Raw genomic sequence first — 19,324 nt, 5'->3', positions numbered from 1 at the left:
AAACATAAATATTTGATATGGAGGAGATTTGTACCATTATTTCTCTTAAATAAAGGATTTATTTGTTTCAAGTCAATAAAAGAATAACTGCATGGAGATTTACTGGCTATATTCTGTTTTCACATTCTTAAACTGGCAATAGACTGTTTAATTTGGAAGGCTGGACAAGCAGCTGTTTAACTTGACTTCTTCCATCCTAATTATGCCCTCGCTTCTTTCCATCCCTGCTCCTTTATTTACTTCCTTTATTCCTTATTTTTAAGGACTTGCTCCTGAGGCCAATAAATTAGTAAGCAGCCTGAAAACGATGCCGATGCTGCATGACGAGGCATATGCCCAGGAAACAAAACTGAACAACTTCCATGAATTTCCAGATAACACGTTGGTACTCCCGTAAGTCTATTTTCCTTGGGGAGAGGGAGGGTTAGGAAGTATCTTGTTAATTTTGAGATAATTACATCTTCAAACATTTAATGGGAAGAATCCATTATGAGATTAGCGAAAATGCTTATATGACTTAAGAGGAAAAAGCCTACCATGTCAGGCACAATAGAAAATGTCTGTTTTGATATATTTGCCATGAAGTGTCTTACAACTGCTTGAGAAATAACTTTTAAGTTATCATTCTGTGTAGCTTAGTCCTGCATTTTTTTTTATTGTTTTGGATATTAATTTGCTACTGTGCAAAGATACAAATATTCTATAAAAACTAAAAAACCTGTATATACAGCTCTGTGTGAATTATCTTCAGCATATGTCTGAAAAAGTAGCATCTAATTAATGCACCTGTGAATAGGCCTCATGCTTTAATTCTGCAGGCTGTCTGTTTATAAAAACCCTAAAAGCTGATTGTCTTTCCCAAATTTATGCAGCATTATGATAATAAGTGATGGGTTTATAATTAATCTGCATTGCTTCTTAACTGTTGGGCAATGATTAATAAGCTTATAGGTTTTATTTAGAGGGCAGTATGCTAATTTGAGATATTCCCTAGCTGTGATGAATGACTGTACCCCTGTAAACACGTTAACTTTGCACAAAGGGTGATTTTACGCAGTCATTCAAAAATAAATGGGACTAAAGCTGTTTTGCTATAAGAGTAAAAACAGCTGTTCTTTAATCTTTAAGGAGAAAATCAGGACATACAAACCAAATGTAAAGTTTATTAATTTCTTTCTATTTTGTATTGAGGTCTCTGTGTAAAGCTTTTAAAAGTAACCACTTAAAAGGCAGATGGCAGGAAAAGGGGTGAGGAGAAAAGAAATGGACTCCCAGTGGAGTAGTATTGATGTGAACATACAGTTTGTGTTACATACGGTGGTTATACTAAGAAAAATGGAGCTCTGTTACAATACTGTGCTTATAACTGAATAACTTTTAAATACTTTAAGGGATTTTAAATACAACAAAACTGCACTAATATACCCATTTGAGTCCTAAATATACTTCTCATGGCACATCTTTTCCATGAAGAACAGGAAAGCTTAAAACAATGATTCACATCAAAAACTGAGGTTTAAAAAACAATCTTGTCTTGTTTTTCTGGCACTGCTGAGTGCTGTTTCTGGAGGTTAGTCATGGCAATTTGCCATTTTCTCTTTTGTGCTAGCCGAGTGATATTTTAACTAGGCAGTTGAGAAATATTGAGTTTCTAAAGGGAGAAAATAGGAGTATTTTGTGAACTTTGTATATCTGTGTAATAACCTTGATGTAAAAGGAACGATATGATCTCTTTTTAGAGTGAGGCATCAAAAGTCATAGACTAGGCTGGACCCTGGTTTTGATATGTCCTATTTTATTTAAACAGCACATCCTCAGGGGAGCTTCATTTTCAGATTTCCAACTGACTTCCCAAGTTACTCTTAGCAAGTGTAAATGTGATATCCAACAAAGCAATTTTTCATATTAAGTCTAACTTCTTAGGCACGTGTGATAGTTCCACCAGGAACCAGGACAGTACAGTATGTCAGTTGGTTGTGAATGAAAACTACATATTGTTTAAAGCTCTCTCTGCTGTACGCAACTGTCTTACAGGCCTCAGGAGGGGAGCGGGTCTGCAGATTTTATTAGATCATGAATTGATAATTGACTCTTGTTTTTGCATATCTTACATTTCTGTAAATATATACAATAGCAAGTGGGAACAAAACACTATTGTGAATGCCAAGGAAAGGTAATAAACTCTTCTGTGCTCTGAGCACTTTATTTCAGGAACTTTTATGCATCCATGCAGTATCTTGGTCTTTTCTATAGCCATTGACTGTCTTCCAGTGTAAATGTTGAAGTATCTATCACAGTTAACAGCTGGCAGGGAACTTTCCATCATCCTCAGGCAGTGGAAAAGCATTGAGAATACTCTGAAGATGATGCTGTTAAACATGCTCAGGATGGCTTTGCCTGGAAGAGTGAGTAGGAAGGGCAGGGCTGGCCCGCTAGCAGTTCTTCATTAGCTGTTTGTTGGCCACTGCATTGCTAAATAGGAACATATTCCAACTAACATAAGAATGGGTGAAAATGGTGGATATTCCATCCTCTTCCAAGCTTCAGAAAGGTAACAGAAAATATTAGTAGTAGGGTTATTTTATTACCCCACATCTTAACTGCCAACATATAAATTGACTTTATTCTGAGAGGTTAGAAAGTTAATGTGGAGAAATCAGCATGTTTTGTGAGGTAAAACACATGCTCTGTATGCAGTCCAGTTGGCTGGAAAATCACAGGTCTTTGAAGAGTCACATTTCTTGAGACAGGCAGGTGGAGAAAGGGAGATCTGTGGTCCTTGAAGGCAGGGAGAACAGACATGCTTAGAGCTAGGACATTCCCACTGTGATTCCATAGCCATCATCGCTTTTGATAAGTCCCCTCCAGGTTTGGGATTGTGTACTGTTATAAGCAGCTTGAGTGTCTAGACACTTTTTAATCTTTGGTCTCCATCTGCTGGTGTACACACTGTATGATATTTGAAAGTGTTACATTCCTTAGCCCAAAGGTACTTTATCCTATTGCTTGACTGTTTTTGTTCTGGTTTGGGGTTTTTTCCTTGGATAGTTGCTTTGTCTTGTTTTTATTGTACTTAGAGCAGTCTTTTGCCAGCTGTTAAGGTTGCACTTGTTCAGTGGCCAATAATTGATCACCACTGAGTTGTTTATAGTCCTGAGGCCTCTGTTTTCAATGCATGCCAGTATTTTAAGATCTTTGCTATTACCACATGCTTAAGCTCTACATCATAACAAGAAAGAGCTGGTGCCATATAGCAAACTTTCATAACAAGCTGACAACAGGTCTAATAAGCTGGGACTGGGGTTTTACAAAGTTAGCGTATTACTAGCAAAGGCAACAGTTTACCTGAAGATCTTAACTAACCAAGAGAGGCTTTTTCTGAAATTTGAGGTCAGAGAAACTGAGAAGAGTTGATCTTCTAAAGGCCACAAAAATGAATCCCAGTCATAAGACTCTTGAAAGAAGATACCCTTTGTGTCAGGAAAGAGTATCTGTTTATAGGGTATCTATTTATATTTATTGAAGGATCAAAATGTTGTGGCAACTCTTCTGTTGACCTCCTATAAACCTTGGGAGCTTTATAGATTCCTCCCAATAGCTTATGAAGCGTTTTTAAACCTTAAGGCTTTTGTTAGAACTCAGTTCCAAACTTAAACAAAGTCTGGGTTCTTCTTTTCTGTCTTTAGTTTTGCCAGCCCCTTTCTGCCTCCCAAATTATATTTATTATTAAATCAAATTCAGGGATTTATGCTTTAAACCACATCAAACCATGAACTTCTAAACTTGAAACTTAATATTCCAAATTTAAGACCATTTTTTTGCCATAGACTTGGGGGATGGGGAGGAAAAGGGTGAAAACTACTGATTTGGAGAAAAAATCAGAAGTGATGAGCCGATATTAGCTCTAAGCATTTTTTTCCCAATTCTCTTTCTTCATAGTATATCTAAGCAAAACAAAAGAATTTTTTACACAATCCTGGAGCTCTCGCCACTGCTTGATTCTTCCAACATGACGCCAGAGGACTGGGCCAAAATTGCAAAGAAACTTGAGGTACTGTGGCGTGGGATAAGAATTCATTTGTTACTTAAACTAAACCAGTAGTATATCTAGTATAATTAGCAAGATAAAACAATTCAGTAGCGCTATACATATATGTATTTGTTTATTTTAAATGTAAAGGTTATGTACCTTGCTTAGTTACTTGCAAAGTAACGAGTGCTGTGCTTGCAAGGCTTGCCAATTTTTTTTTTCTTTTGAAAATGTTGCAGACTCATTAAAGTTACATAGTTCGTCCAATAATAAGCCATGTCATAATTCTGTACAAGAAAATAAACAGGAAAATTGCAGCTGTGATTGAATAAGGTGTGCAATATGTAGGCTGATATGTTCTAAAATGTTGACTTAAATTCATTGTCTAAAATGTTGAATAAAATCCTTAGGTGTAAGTGACAATTGAAGGTTGCTTAGTTACACATCATTTGAGTGTTCAAATAGCTTAATAGTTGGCTGTTGATGTACAAAATAATTTCATGTCTTTATGCCTTTTTACTCTGGACACAGGTGGACTTGACTAGCTTTGGCTTTGCAGCCAGTAGAAAAGATGCTGTCATAGTTAAGTTTCCCACACTGGGAAATGTTTAAAGCTCTAGATATTTCTGCATATATCAATAAACTTATTGCATCCTTCTCTAGATTGAAATATCAGCATTTCTCTGCTCCTGTCCCCCTGTCTGAACTTAGCTGTGTGCTTTTAAGGAAGCAGAAATGCAAAACATTTAAAATACTTCACACCAGGAATTCATACATGGCTGTTAGAAATAAATAACCGTGGGCCTACTAAGATATTGCTCTTCCACTCCTGTTTGCTCTGTGATAGTGGGCTTTGTAGTGTAAATTTCCTTCTTCCACCAAGCTGTAGCAATGCATCCGAACAGCATAATAATGCTGGGAATGCTGCTGAAGATTCAGGTAAAGGGCTTTCACCTTTAGATCCTCTAATCCTGAAACCAGCAAACTAGAGATGGTGTTCCTCCTATGGAATGCATCTTGCCAGGGCAGAGAAGAGACTGACCTGGTGTATAGGTGGACAGCCTCTAGGACGGAGCAGGGACCCAGCTGGGAAAAGCCTAGGGCCAAGAGTAGAGTAACACAAAGGAAGCAATTCCATGCTCAGCAGGAGAACTTACCTTTCTTCCCTGACGGCACATTAGTTTTATTACAACTCTTGAACTCAAAAATTGCTTCTTTCTCATACACAGAATGCTGCTTCTCTGTATGTACAGTTATCCAGTGCATGTAATCCAAGTGAAAAGTGCTGACAAGGGGAAAAAAAAAACCAACTTTAACTGTATGGACATTGCCACTTTGTGTTTACCTTGGACATGTACTTGGCACAGCTACAATGTGCTGATGACTTTCCAGACTGCAACATTCCAAGATATTTCTGTGGCATATCTCCTTAATTGCCAGTCTAATCTTTTAGGTAGTGAAGCTTAGACCAAGCTATGTTCTTTCACATCTAATAAGATTCATAAGGCTGAAAATATTTGTGAGTGTACTGATGGAGTTATAGACGACAAGTGGCTGTTTCTGTGTTCTTAGGCCTTCTTGAAACTTACTTATCTTGTTTCTGCATTGGTGAATAACCACAGCATGCTTTTTGCATCACACTATGGTTTGGCCTACAGAAACATCTTGCAACACTGGCTGTTGTTCTGCTGGGTAACGTAGAGATAAGCAGAAATCCCCTGAAACTTCCAGTAGGTAGCAACCTGTAGGTACGAGTATCAGTGAAGAAATAGCAAAATGACAAATAGCAATCTGCAGTTGAGTTTGGAGGTGACCTTATTATCAGGAGATGCCAAGCATGTGTGCCTACTGTAGCATAAGAAGTGTAATTAAGTTTAAGTTGTTTAATTCTATGGCAAACCCCCTTTTTTCCCCCACGCTGGCACTTTGTATATCTGCTTAGACTTCTATGTAATCCTTTCCATGTTACCGAATTACATCAGAGACATCCGTGTCTCTCACTACAGGGTTACTATGGGCATCCCTCTTCAAAGAGAGGAATCATTTCCTTTTTCCTCCCAAAGCTGGCAGATGAACTTTATTCCAACAAGATGAAGTGTGCAATTCACATCTTTGCATTAAAAAAAAAAAAATAATTCCAGTGTGGAATTGCATGTAGATTAAAGTTACTATAAAATTCCTTTTTGCGTCTGTGCGTGTCTGATAGTCTAAGGGACTTCTCAAAACCCAACAAGTGTATGTGCATTAACAAGAAGCCTCTTCACCTCTTTCTGCAGCAGAAGTCCCATAGTGCCTCAGAGAGGATGACTTTTCAACAGAAGAGGGCACTCTTACACTGGCAGTTTGCCTGCCTGCCACCCGGATTAAATAGGCTGTGTTTTCTATATGTTACGATAGCCTTGGTTTGCCTAATCTGTTCCTGTAAATGGTGTAATCCCTAAAGTGAAAGCAGCAACAAGAAATCAGACTGTACGACTAATTTGCATATGTTAACATTCCTGTTTAAAGCCATTGCTAAGCTTTTCTTAATTAGCAGTCTTCTGGTTTAAAAATGCTGCATTAATATGTATACATAGAAGAATCGCTTTGACTGTTCCATAATTAGAATTACTGGCTCTAGTGCTTAGCGTCCTATTAACCCTTAATTGTGTTTAAGCTGAAAACATGATAACTTTAGAAGGAATTATGCGTGTAGTACCCTTTAAAGTATTTTGCTGTTGCGTGCATCAGTGAAAGTAATGCAATATATACGTCGCTTGCTGATGCCAGTGCATTGCTCTAACAATGTGAAAACTGTCTCTCCATCTCCAGGAGCACTATGAAAAGTACGATGGTTTTGTGATCCTTCACGGCACTGATACCATGGCCTATACAGCTTCAGCCTTATCCTTCATGTGTGAGAACCTGGGTAAAACTGTTGTTCTGACAGGATCTCAGGTAATGGACTTAATTTGTAGTTAAAGTCAGAAGCCTCATTTTTGGGTTTTATATGCAAAGCTAGGTAGTATCCTGATTATTGCTGTATAGTTTAGCAGCACAGGACAAGCCTCTGGCCAGAGTGAGTGGTCACAGTGCTGATAGAAATTAGTGAGAATTGACGGGCTCAGCAGCTGAGGATCTGCCCCATAATTTTATCATTAATGACTTTACAACTCTGTACCAAATCATACCAGTAGTTCATTATGGCTGGGGCCAGCTGCTTCAGAGAAAGATATAAGAGCCTGTCATTGGCCATTGTGTATTAATCGGTTTATAAGAGAAGCATCTTTCCAGCCTCAGGTGGCTGCTGTTGTTAGCTGTCTTTTTTTTTTCTTTTAAAGCCCTGAAGCTTATTACTTTTTACTTCATCAGTTGTTATTCTGTCTTATGTTATCCTGTCTCATGTTACTCGTTGTTGCATTCTTCATTTTTTTTTAATAATCTCTAAGCATTAGATGCATTTTTGATCATTTTTGTTGCACAAAGCATCTAACATGGTCTGTTTCTTCTCCTCTAAAGACTACTTTTATTAATTTTCATTCTCTTAGCTGGAGATCAGCCCTTTGCATATTGTCTGAGGGGGAGGGGTTGTCTCACTAGAATAGCTTGCTTAAGCATAAAATACAGCTCTGATCACAAAAGAGAGATGAAACATTGCACAGTAAAATTCCCCTCCCCATCTAATAACTTCCCTTTCACATGTGGTCTATTTGAAGTCAAAATACAGAAGTTGAGGAAGGAGTAGGCTCCCACTTACTGTCTTGACTCAGGGCAGTCTAGTTGTGGTACGTCATATTCAGGGTTTTACTTTCTTTTTGACTTTATTGCTTGGAGAGCTGCCTGACATGATCTAGCAATGGAGCAGGTGATTTTTTTTATTTTTTCATTGGTGAAAGGAGCATTAACTCTCTGTTAATAAAGATATGATCTAGCAATGGAGCAGGTGATTTTTTTTTTTCCATTGGTGAAAGGAGCTCTAACTCTCAGTTAATAAAGAGCCAATCTGAAAAGGCATGGAAGTCATCACTTAGCAGACCAAATTTCTGTTTTTAATCTTGTCCTTTTCTGTCAGTAACAACCTGCTAGTTCAGTTTTTCTATACTATGAGGAAAGATGGTGCAAGAGAGCTGTTGTGAAGCCCACAGTGGCAATTCTGTATGATCTGGGGCTTTTACTTTTCCTCTGTACGTACAATCACTTCTCCCATGCTCAGTCACTTTAACTATGCCTGCTTTCTGTTTTTTATATTTTTCCTAAATCAGTCTTTTAGTCTACTTAATCACACTAGAATAATCTTTATATTACCTTTTTATCACTTATATGATAGAAATCTGTTAAGCACAGAGGGAAACCCTGCCATCTGCTGCAGTCTAAAATAGTTTGAATGAAGGAAAATTTATTTGTCATAAATCATTGTTACGTAAATAATTCATATATTTGTATTGCATAAGCTGGACTCTCTTTTTCTGCTGTGTAGGCTGTACATAAGGGACAGCGTGTAATTTCAGTCTCTGCTCTTCAGGTGCCCATCTATGAGTTGCAGAATGACGGCCGAGCCAACCTTCTGGGGGCACTGCTGTTCGCTGGGCAGTTCGTGATTCCTGAGGTCTGTCTGCCTGTGAAGACTGTCTCAGAAGCTGCTTTTCTGCCTCTAGCCAGGACATATACTTACCTACTCAAAATATCTGGTAGGCAGTAAGGAATTGCACTTAAACAGGAAGATAAAATGGATTCTGCTGAGGTAACAGGCACTTGCAAAGCACACGCCATTTACTCAGGATTCGTATCGCATTTTGCCCACATACAATCTACAAAGGCTATCAAGTCTGAAATGGAGCTTGCAGCAGACTTGAAATGAGAGGTTCCCTTGCAAATATGTGGGATCTAAACTACTTCTAAGTTAGTTTTTTAACTGAAAGTTACTCTGAAGTTCTAAAGTTGCTCTAGAACTAGTAGGAGTGTCTTCTAGCTCTAGTTCCTAAAGACTGAAGTGTTGAGGATGATACGATGTGAGATATGATATGATATGACATTCTGTGTACCTAATGGACATGGAAGTACCTCCATGGTCTCAGCACCCTGCCTTTAAAGATGTTGGTGCTGTACAGCCCAAAAATGAGAGAAGACTGGTCAGGTTGCACCTCATTTCATTCCTGCCACGCTCATAAAGCCAGTTCTTTTAAGACAACAGCACTAGCTGACTGACCAAGATCTTCATAACTAACAACTCTGAGTATCTATTTTCCTTCAAATTCCATTTGACAAACTTTAAGGGATTTGAGAAGGAACCTAATTATTTATGTGTGGTAACTCTTTTGAAATTTATCCTCATTTTCACTAGGCCTTTTGTTAAGGTTTCGAACTCTGAGTGTAGATATAACTGAAGAACTTATAAGTCCACACTGTTTCTTTCCTCTGTCTCTGAAGTGGAGTCAGACAAATTTGCTGTCTCCTAGACTATGCCTCATGAGAGGATTACAAAAGTAGTTAGTTCTTAACTTGTTTTGTTCTTAAATTCTTAAAGCAATGCGTGACAGATGTGCAAGCTCTTTTTGAAAGGGTAAGAGTTGTAAACATCTACTAGCCTCTGAGTTGCTTTAAAGATTTAGAAAACACTTTATAAAGGACAGACTACAGTATTTATCTACTGAATCTTTTAATTACTGGCTTATTCATAGACCTGTTTCTTTACTTGTCTTGCAGGTGTGCCTGTATTTTTATAATAAACTGTACAGGGGAAATAGGGTGACTAAGGTGGATGCTGGGAGTTTCAATGCCTTTTCCTCACCTAACCTGCCTCCACTTGCAAATGCTGAGGTTGATATTACAAGTAAGCAACATCATCTCTTAAGCCTTGTAATTTATGCCACATGCAATAGAACTCTAGCTGAAAAGAATCCATGCCTATGTAGTTGAAATGCTGTTTTTAAACTCAAATACTTTGAAAGCCTTGTAGCTTGACTCCACTTTATGTGCTCTGAAACTGTTTAAATATTAGTAAGACTGAAAATGTGTGACTCCGCTGCATTTATCTGTTGAATATAGATGTGAGCTAGACTGACTTTGACTAAAGATGCAGAGTAACCAGAGGGCATGTTGCCCCTGTGTCATGAAAATGCTTGCTCTGAAGATAAAAACGAGGGAGTGAGGACTGAAAGAACAAAGAGTTTAATCTCATTAATGACCATGCTGGGCTCTGAAATCAGGCAAAAGAGTCATTGCAGAGTACTTGCAGCTTCAACAGATTCTCTGTTTGATGCATGTCATTGTGTAAGATGTTTTACTGGATATTTAGGACCTGTCTAAACTGCAAGCACACTGCAAACAGCAGACCTAGAATATGCGCTACGTGAAGTTTTTTTTTCCCCAAACTTACTCAGGCTCCCTATAATTTCTGTGTGTCTTGTTTTTTAAAGAGGGGGAAAACTCCATGAAGATTTCAGTACTCACTTGCAAAGCCATTAACACATTGATGTCTGTTCTTGGATAAATGGCACCCTTTCTTTGGAGAGGGGAGAAGAGAGACATATTTGGAATCCAGCCAAATGAGGAGTTGCCAAAAAACATGCCAAAGGACAGTTTTAAAAAAAATATAACACGTTATGTGAGCTGCTTTTGAATAGGCTAGGTATATTAAAAAGGAGTAGGATTTGGGACAATCTCCATGATTACAAAAAAATAGGAACAGGAGGGGGTTCCCAAATTCTTTTGCTAGGTACTATTAGTGGCAGTAGGAGATCTAGCCCTGTGCCGTGCAGCATGCCATTCTGAATGATTTCTACTACTAGAGAGAGACATTCTGCAATTTGGAAAAACAAACTTATCCCTTCCACCTAATAAGTGGGATTTACTTAACAAAGTTCCAGGATGAAAGTACTGTGTTTGTAGCAGCCAGTGCAATACTGTAGTGATCTGTTAAGACATCCCTCAGTTAGGGAGTCTGCCACTGTTGTGTTACTGTGCTGTGTCAAATACGGTGTCAACAGAAGTACTGTCAGTTGATTGTTGCAGTAAATTGGGGAGAATCTTCTTTCTTGGGTTTTTACGAACTGCATCAAATAGGGTATAAATAAATTCCGTTTACTGGCTGATCAATAATGAAATCAAGCTGCAAATTGCATGCTATTTCTCTCTTGGATTTGAATGAACTGTTTTGTATTCCTTGTCTATAGTAGAAAAATGAGAAAGCTATTAAGTACTTCCCTTGGCCCATATTGGGTCCCATTATCTTTTCAGTCGAATGCCCCATTGAGATCAGTGGGGATTTCTGATTTAAAAACTGATGGTGTGATAGGCTCTATTTTTATTTGTTTCAGTTGATTACCCAGTTAGGGTAGTATCATTTATCCAAGATGACGGTGTCAGTATTGAAGAATTGTTTCATTTTGAAAAAACATAGTTTATAGTATGGGCAATCTACTAGTGCAGCTTTATTTTGTCCAAAGTAATTGTTTGAAACATTGCTGTCTCCCTTGAGTTTGCTTGTACAATCCTTGTATGAAACTTTCATGGAGACAAGGAACCACCTGGGCTTTTAAAAACAAACCAAACAAATCTAACATATTTTAACTTTTTGTTTTCAAACACCTTTGTATAGTATGTCTTAATCCTCCTGTAGACAGGGCTGACTCTTGCTGCTTCAGCAGTATGGAGAGCAGCCTGAGGATGCCAGGAGGAGTAGGCCATGTGCAGAAACTCTTCCTCAGGCTTCCCAGTTTTAACAAAGCTGGGAATGAAAATTCCAGAGAAGCAGAGGGGGAGAGGTGACAGGGTGGAGGGAATGGGCAGTGTAATGGGATCATGGGTTGGTACACAGGAATGAGGAGAGGACATGCTGTTTGAGGCTAGGCATGCTGTATAAAAGCAATGATCTGCTTCAGAGCCAGAGAGGAGAAGCAGCTTAGTCCTCTTCCCTTCCCTATCCTACCTGCAGCTCTCTTCATTTTTGACATCCATTTTTCACCCTGTTCCCTCTTCTGGTAAGGCTCCCAGTGGATTTCTGATCCCATCAACTGGCTGTGTTCTTGACCAGATCCTTAACTGTGTTAGCAACACCTAGGAGTCCCATTATCCGGTTTTAGATGAGCAAGTGTGTCAGCTTCCTCAAGACTTTAAATTTAGCACAAGAAACTCCTGTAAGAAGTGAAAAATTTTAGCCCACTCCTGAGACAAGTAAGAAACACAATGTTCACGGGAAATACTTTTGCAGCAGAATCAGAAATCTCTCTATGAAATGGATAATGTAGAAATAACAAAAAATATTTCGAAAATCTTAAAGCTTATCAAATAAAAGATGTTCCCTTATTTCTCCCATATTTTGAAAACAGGAGAGACAAGGAGGATTATTTCACTTGAAATGTGTAAAGAGTCTCAGTATATTTCATAACTGATTACTCTCCTCTGTTCTCTATTGTCCTAATGAAGCAAATACGAAATTTGCTTTGTTACCATGGCTGGACTTTCTTCATCACACATGCATGTAACTTCTGGGAGTGGTGCACATGTACAGGGCCATATGATGAGAAACGTGTAGGGGACAAACAGAGCCTACGTAACTGTGCATGCAGATGTGGTGCAGCAGAAGGTGAGAAGGCCCTTTTGGACTCGTCTACCCACCAGTCTCATTGGAGAGAAGCTTTTTGTCACTGGCCAAGTCTGTGTCTTGGTTGGCAGTTTTGGTTATTTCTAGTAAAAAGCCCAAGTAATTTATGTATTAAGGCAGATGCCAGCTCTCTTCAATGAAGTGCATTTGGTCGTGTCCTCCCCCCTTGTAAGTAGGCATGTTGATTCTTGCAACGACACCATTCAATTTAAATATTCATTTCAAAAGGTCAATTGTTTATAACAAACTGCCAAAAAAAGAGGGTCTATGTCTGCCTCCTTCAGGAATCTGCACCCATAGGTTGGCCCGTGCTCCCCACCCCTTGGCTGCTGCCATGAATTGTAATGAATGCTGGGGCAGCTTATATAATGGTAGGGCTCGCCCGTAGCCCCACAGAGGAGGATGAGAAGAAAGCGTTGCTGTTTGTCTGGAGCTCTGCAATCACCAAAAGCTGTATTTCTTGTTTGATTTCATAACTCGGAGTTCAGTCACCACTCCTAAGGGAGGTGTCGCTCTTAGTTGCTGCTCTCCCATTATAAGTTGAAACCTGCATTGTGGCATAGGCACTGTTTAAAAAAAGCAATTTTTGCTGCTTTCTAGACTGTGTAGAGCTGCTTCTCTTTTTGATTTTATTTTTAAGTCAGGTTGATGTTTTTCCCACACTAACCCTATCACCATAGTTCTGTGTGCATGTGTGTGTATGAATAAAGCTGAATAAGATAAGGATGTATTTTTTTTGAGCTGTAATTTTAAAAGCTGTAGTGTTTGGTAGGGAGGGGGAGATTGGAAAGAGCAAAGTATTGTTTATGTGATGGTTTTGTTTAGAAAAATAAACAAAAGGCCTTAGTATCTTGAATGCCGTCTCCTTGAATAAAGCAATCTTTTCTATCCCAAACTATTTTGGATACGGTATATAAATAGCCATAACTTCTTTATTTTATGTACATTGCTTTAAAAACTTTCTTTCTGCTGTGCAAGACCAGTAGCTAGTCTACATTTTTTCCTCAGCTTTGTACCCATATTTACATAATGCAGTACACTATATCAGTTAAACTCTTTACAAGCACAGGCCATCCAAGTCAGAACAGGTTACTGTTTTCTGTGTTGTGCCAAAACTGAATATCCCTAATTAGTCACTCTTATCTATAGGATAAAAAACTGTTCCAAACACCGATATATACAGCTTTCTGTACTTCACCTGCTTGTATATGAGTTCTTACTTAAAAACTGTTAGTGATTCCTACGATTTTTTAATTTATTTTTAATTTAAAAAAAAAAAGAAGATTCCAGTGTGGTACAACTATAGGCTGCAAGACAGCTGGTTCATTCAGTACAATGAAGATGCTTGAACTCAGCTATATGACATAAATATTATTCCTTTTTGTGGATGTAATCTTTGAGATGCAGGATGCAAATGGTGTGTTCTAATTAATTTTCTTTTCCCCTGCATGGCACTCTGCCTCACTTACAACAGTTCTGAATAAATCTGAGATGAAGTCAGGCTTTTATGTCTTTGGCTCTTGCATCATACTTGCCTTTTGTTCTGCCTTTTACTCGTTTGTCTAATGGAAAACTGACATCTGTGGAGTCTGCAGTACCGAGCACGTTATGTAAGCTGACGAGGTTCATGACCAAGGGAATGTTAACTCAGGGACAATCTTTAGTTCTCTTTTTTAATATAGTTTGAAATTACATCACTGTACGATGTCTGCATGCATTATATTTATCTTGAAGATGATATGTTATTTGGTAGAGAGTACTCCAAGAGTACAGGTATAGGCCTGGTATAGGGCTGACTTCTGAACCTATCCTCTGATCTCTCTCCTTGGTCTTCTACTTTTGGCACTATCTTAGTGATCCGTGCCAGGGCAGGTTTCCTCAGTTCATTCTTCAAGTTCGTTACAGGCGTTAGGGATGCTAATAGTTGCCAAACTTAGTAGTATGCATTTGTGAAGTTTTGGCAGGGACTCCTAGGTTATGGAGGATAAAGGAAAGAAAGCTCTGATACAATTTTATTGCTGTTCCTTCTTATAGAGGAGGCTGCTTTTAAAGAATTAATCTGTATGTTAGAAGGTTGAAAGGACTGGATTTATTGCTAAACGCTGCTGCTTCTTAAAGCACAGTGCTTGTGAGTGAACATGGTTAGCCAGGCCTGAGAACCTCAAGCAGAACAAATGCATAGCTTTATGCACTCACCCACGTACCTCTTGCAGGTCTCTAACTTGCTCTGGAAAGCTCATGGAGGCCTTGGAGAACTACTTGGCTAACAACTAAACCCAACCTGGTGGTTTCAGCTTAGCACAAAGAAAGAAACCGTAGAAACAGTCTGTATGTCTATTTTCCCATTCCCAGAGCATTAAGAAGCATGGCTGGTTGGGCAGACATGATACCAAGCCAAGTGCCTGTGACCTGTTTAGTGACTTACGGTATTTTTTAGAAGGAACATACAGAGGCTCGAGTTGCCAACAGGACACCCCAAGAGTGAGCGCAAGTTTGGAAAGACTGCTGTTTTCTGTCCTGACTTAATGGATTGTGTAGTTTTCAGTATCTCTGGTAATGGGGCAATAGAGTAGGCTTCAATGGAGGCTTTTAAATGTACTCCAAATTTTCTTGCAAATGGCTGTGTGCTGATTTGCAAGAGATTGCAACAGTAATTGGTGTGAGTAACTCTCCGCATGGCTGAGAGCAACTCAGTATTATGCACACAGATCTTTCATCTGTCTTGCTGCTTGAGAATTTCTCCAAAATCCAAAAAGCTTAAATTATGATGAGGAAACAGGTAGCTTTATGGCATCATCTGCTTTCATTGAAGCATGACACTCTGAGCTGTTGGCTGCTGTTTGTTAAACCTCTTCCACTGCCTTGTAGGAGCCGTCAGTGCTACCAGTGCTGCGCTCCTTCACTGAAGTAGTAAAATTTTGAAATCAATAATGCATGACTTGGCTTCTAGTAATGCAGCACAAACAAACAATTAGTTAAACAGCTGGCTTCTGGCTCTAAATGTATAATCGGAGTTAATTGAATCCATGCTATTTTATTTAATCGTTAGTAACTACCTAATAAACTCTGGAGGTGATTAGCGGCAACAGTAACTGCATTTGTCATCTCTTCTGTCTGGGAAGATGAAGGTCTGTTTTCTAAACATGAATCCAGGCTGGTATCAGGCCAACTACAGAACAATGAAGTTCAGGTCAGTGCCTGACGAGGAAATATCTCACCGATGCTAGACCTGCATGCTGCTCTGGTGGTTGAGACTTTCTGAGCACTCTGAACTGGGAGAGATGTCACTAACAGGACATCTTCAACATCGTGAGCCCATGAGGTCTAGTACTCGGATGCTTTTCACAGCTATCAGACTTCTCTTTTGAAGAGGTTGTAGTAGAGGTATACAGCTTCATGTCTGATCAATCATCCTGTTCACTAGTGGGCATTGAACTAAAACATCCATATTGGAACTCTTTACTATAAAATGCTATTAAATTGAAGTATGCATGTTAAATATCTCCTTGAAGAGCACTAACTTAGAAATATTGATGAGTAATACTGGTATATCTCAGAATCTAGACTATTTTGTAATTAAAGCTAAAATATAACACAGTTCAGCCTGACCTGGATGTGGCCTTGAGGACATATTTTGTGATACCTAATAAATGAGGTGTGTTAGATCAGCTGCTATGGCTGCTGTCTTAAATAGGCCTTTATTTCCTCTTTTCAAAAATACATTGTCTTTCACTAATACCCTACATAAGAAACAGTTTTAAAGACAATGCTGTAAGTAAAGTAAAAACGTAATTAATATTATGTTTTAGCATTAAATTAAAAAGGCCATTTCTTTCTAACAGTAAACTGGGAAACGGTGTGGAGACCCAATACCAAAAAGAAATTTAGAGTTCACACCAATATGAACAGGAATGTTGGACTTCTGCGAATCTTCCCAGGAATCACTGCTGCTGCTGTAAGTATCACCACTTCATTTTGGAAGTGGGTGAAGTGATGCTCAAATACTTAGCTGAAGTAGGGAAGCTGCATTGTTTTAGCAGTGGTTGGGGTTTTGGAGGGAAGGGAAAGAATCTGTCTTCTTCTGATAAACATTTTTTAGAATATCAGAGCATTCAAACACTATTTTCATATGCCATAAACTACTGATAAACGATTTTCAAATATCTTTTGTCTAAACCGCTATGACAGTTTACTTTAGCTGGCGGCCAAACAAGACACAGCCACTCGCAGCTGTCCTAGCAAAAACCAGGACAGCCACCTGGGCTCTGAAACTTTAATTTCTTATCAGGCTCATAAATAGGTCAAGTGTGCTTTTCTAGACTAATGCATATGACTTGGAAATACTTTCTTGCTGCATATTGAGGCATATTAATAGATATCTTGTCAAAGAATACACAATATGGTGGGTGGAGGGGAGTGACCATTTCTACCATTCATGCTTCTGTTTTAAGGTTATTTTTTTCTCACACTGATGGCTAACATGACCCTCAGCATTCATACAGAACTGAAAATGAGAAGTGGGATTTTTTTGCCTTTAGAAATTATTTTGCAGAGCTGTGGTTTTAGGTAGATTTGTCTTTAAATTTTTGTCTAATACTAATTCCAGTAAACTGACAGGTCTTTTGTGGCTGTTGCCATCTTAAATTGAATCCAGTAGTTTAAGCAGCACTCCTCAATTATATTACCATTCTTCTTAGGTGAATATGAACAGATGGAAAGGCAGAGGGGTGGTATATTTGTAATAAAACTCCAACTGCATAGTTAGCCTCATGGGAGCTTACAGTGTATTGCATTTAGCATACGTAATCAGCAAGGAAGTGTCTAGGTTGTTTAAAATACATTTTTCTAGGAAGGGGACTTTGCTAGGCATCCTCTTACAGTGAGCCACAATAACTACCTCATTAACAACTGGCCCAGAATGAATTAGTGCCTCCTTTTTTTTTCTGCCTTGAGTTAAATCATTTGAGTTTTGAGATAAAAAAACTCCAGGCTTCAACAGAATGTTTCTTCCTGAAAAGTGAGACACTTTCTCTCAGTTAGGCAGACATTTGTTAACAAAACTCTTTGCTAAAGTAACAAAACTGGGCAGGGGTGGGGGTTCTAATCTCAATTAATAATTCTGCATTTATTTTGTAAGTGTAAATCTACCCTTTTGTTCCACCATGGTGCAACAATATAGCCAGCCTGTTAATGGAACTTGAACAATAGCATCCTTTTCACACTGATGTCATGACTGTAGAAAATAGTTAATTTTAAAATCTATCCCTCTAGGAATTTTAAAGGAAGCTAAAGAGTGAAATTCTCAGTTTTTTCAAGCTTATTCTACAGTCCCAGTTATTGCAAATGGGGAGCACAGAAGGACATGAGAAGACTGTAAGGCATGAGAGCCTGTAAGACTATAACAGGAACAGGACATTTAAAAAACACTCTGTGCCATAAATGAAAATCTTAATGTGACTTAAACATATCTTCTGTCTCTCTCCCTTGTCTTGTTTTTAAACAGGTAAAAGCATTTCTTCAGCCTCCAATTGAGGGCATTGTACTTGAAACTTATGGAAGTGGCAATGCCCCAAACAACAGAGAAGACTTGCTGGAAGAACTGAAGAAAGCAACTGAACGAAGAGTAGTGATTCTAAACTGTACACAGTGCTTACGAGGGTCTGTTAAAACAGTCTATGCAACAGGACAGGTAAGGATTGTGCAGTGATTTCAGACTCTCCTGCTGCATAAAAGAAACATCCCACTGGTACAATTTGATTGTATGCTTCTAGTAGTCCCAGTGTATAAAACCTGATTTGTTAAACTATAAAGATATTGCTCATAAAATAACTATATCTGAAAAATCTTAAGCTGGAAGCATTTAAATGCAACAAGCTCCTCCTACTCCTAGTCTGAATGGTCGAAACAGTCAGCTCAAATCCCAGATTAGTGATTGCTCGCTCATGTCGTGTGCAGCACTCCAGGACACCTTGCATTAAGTTGGCAGTATCTCTCCCAAAGGGATTCCACTGAGCTAGAAGCTAGCTTAGGGGTCAGATGATCAAATAAAGTAGTATTTGATAGTGAGAGACTGGAGAACAGTATGTAAGGAGGCATCTGTCTTGCAGAATGGAAATCAGTTTAACCCATGAAGGCTAGCTTAAAGCTGACTTTCTGTAGATACTGTTAATATTCAGGGCATTTTATAGTGAGTTTCTGAATTGTGTATTAAGACGTGACATCACTGGGACTAATAAGAGCTCAAAGCCATAGAAGAGTATGTGTTGCATGTGTGAAGGAAGCTGGTTTAACTGGCCTTTGTAAAAATGCTAGCCATAAAATAGCCAAGAAGCACTGCCAGACGATGACTCATCCCCCCATTTTAGACACCTGGTTTTGTTGAGAGCAACCACCCATCTAGCAGAACCAGCCTCTTCAGTGACTGTAAGACAGACACAGATACTCTAGTCTAGTGCTGAAACCTGTCTCTTTTAACATGGTTTTTGACACAGCTTTAGATTATATTTGCTTCAAGAACACACAGTCTGATTTGAGAGGAAAGAAAAGGAGATTGTAAGAGTTTCTTTCCACCTCTTCAGTATCCAAACTCAGTATTTTCTGTGGCACTGATGGGCAGTCATTTGGGTGTTGGTAAAACTTTTGCATAACTTAATGGAGATGTTTTGAGAAGAATTAACTTTTGGAAAGATCCTGTGCTCTGTAGCAAATACGAT

At 38.7% G+C, this 19,324-nt stretch overlaps 1 protein-coding gene across 1 annotated transcript in view; it reads left to right on the top strand.

Moving 5' to 3' along the window:
• Nucleotides 1-263: 263 nt before the first annotated feature.
• ASPG (asparaginase) overlaps nucleotides 264-19,324 on the top strand; it is a gene marked incomplete at its 5' end in the record, with an annotated part of 39,743 nt that continues 20,682 nt past the window's right edge. The window contains 7 exons of the mRNA XM_010164910.1: nucleotides 264-393; nucleotides 3,940-4,051; nucleotides 6,842-6,967; nucleotides 8,532-8,615; nucleotides 9,713-9,839; nucleotides 16,454-16,566; nucleotides 18,115-18,300. Coding sequence (XP_010163212.1) covers nucleotides 264-393; nucleotides 3,940-4,051; nucleotides 6,842-6,967; nucleotides 8,532-8,615; nucleotides 9,713-9,839; nucleotides 16,454-16,566; nucleotides 18,115-18,300 — 878 coding nt within the window. The remainder of the gene's footprint in view (nucleotides 394-3,939; nucleotides 4,052-6,841; nucleotides 6,968-8,531; nucleotides 8,616-9,712; nucleotides 9,840-16,453; nucleotides 16,567-18,114; nucleotides 18,301-19,324) is intronic.

This window comes from Antrostomus carolinensis, unplaced genomic scaffold (assembly GCF_000700745.2).
Source record: "Antrostomus carolinensis isolate BGI_N321 unplaced genomic scaffold, ASM70074v2 scaffold11603, whole genome shotgun sequence".
Taxonomy (NCBI): domain Eukaryota; kingdom Metazoa; phylum Chordata; class Aves; order Caprimulgiformes; family Caprimulgidae; genus Antrostomus; species Antrostomus carolinensis.
This window is presented reverse-complemented; position numbering and strand designations above follow the sequence as displayed.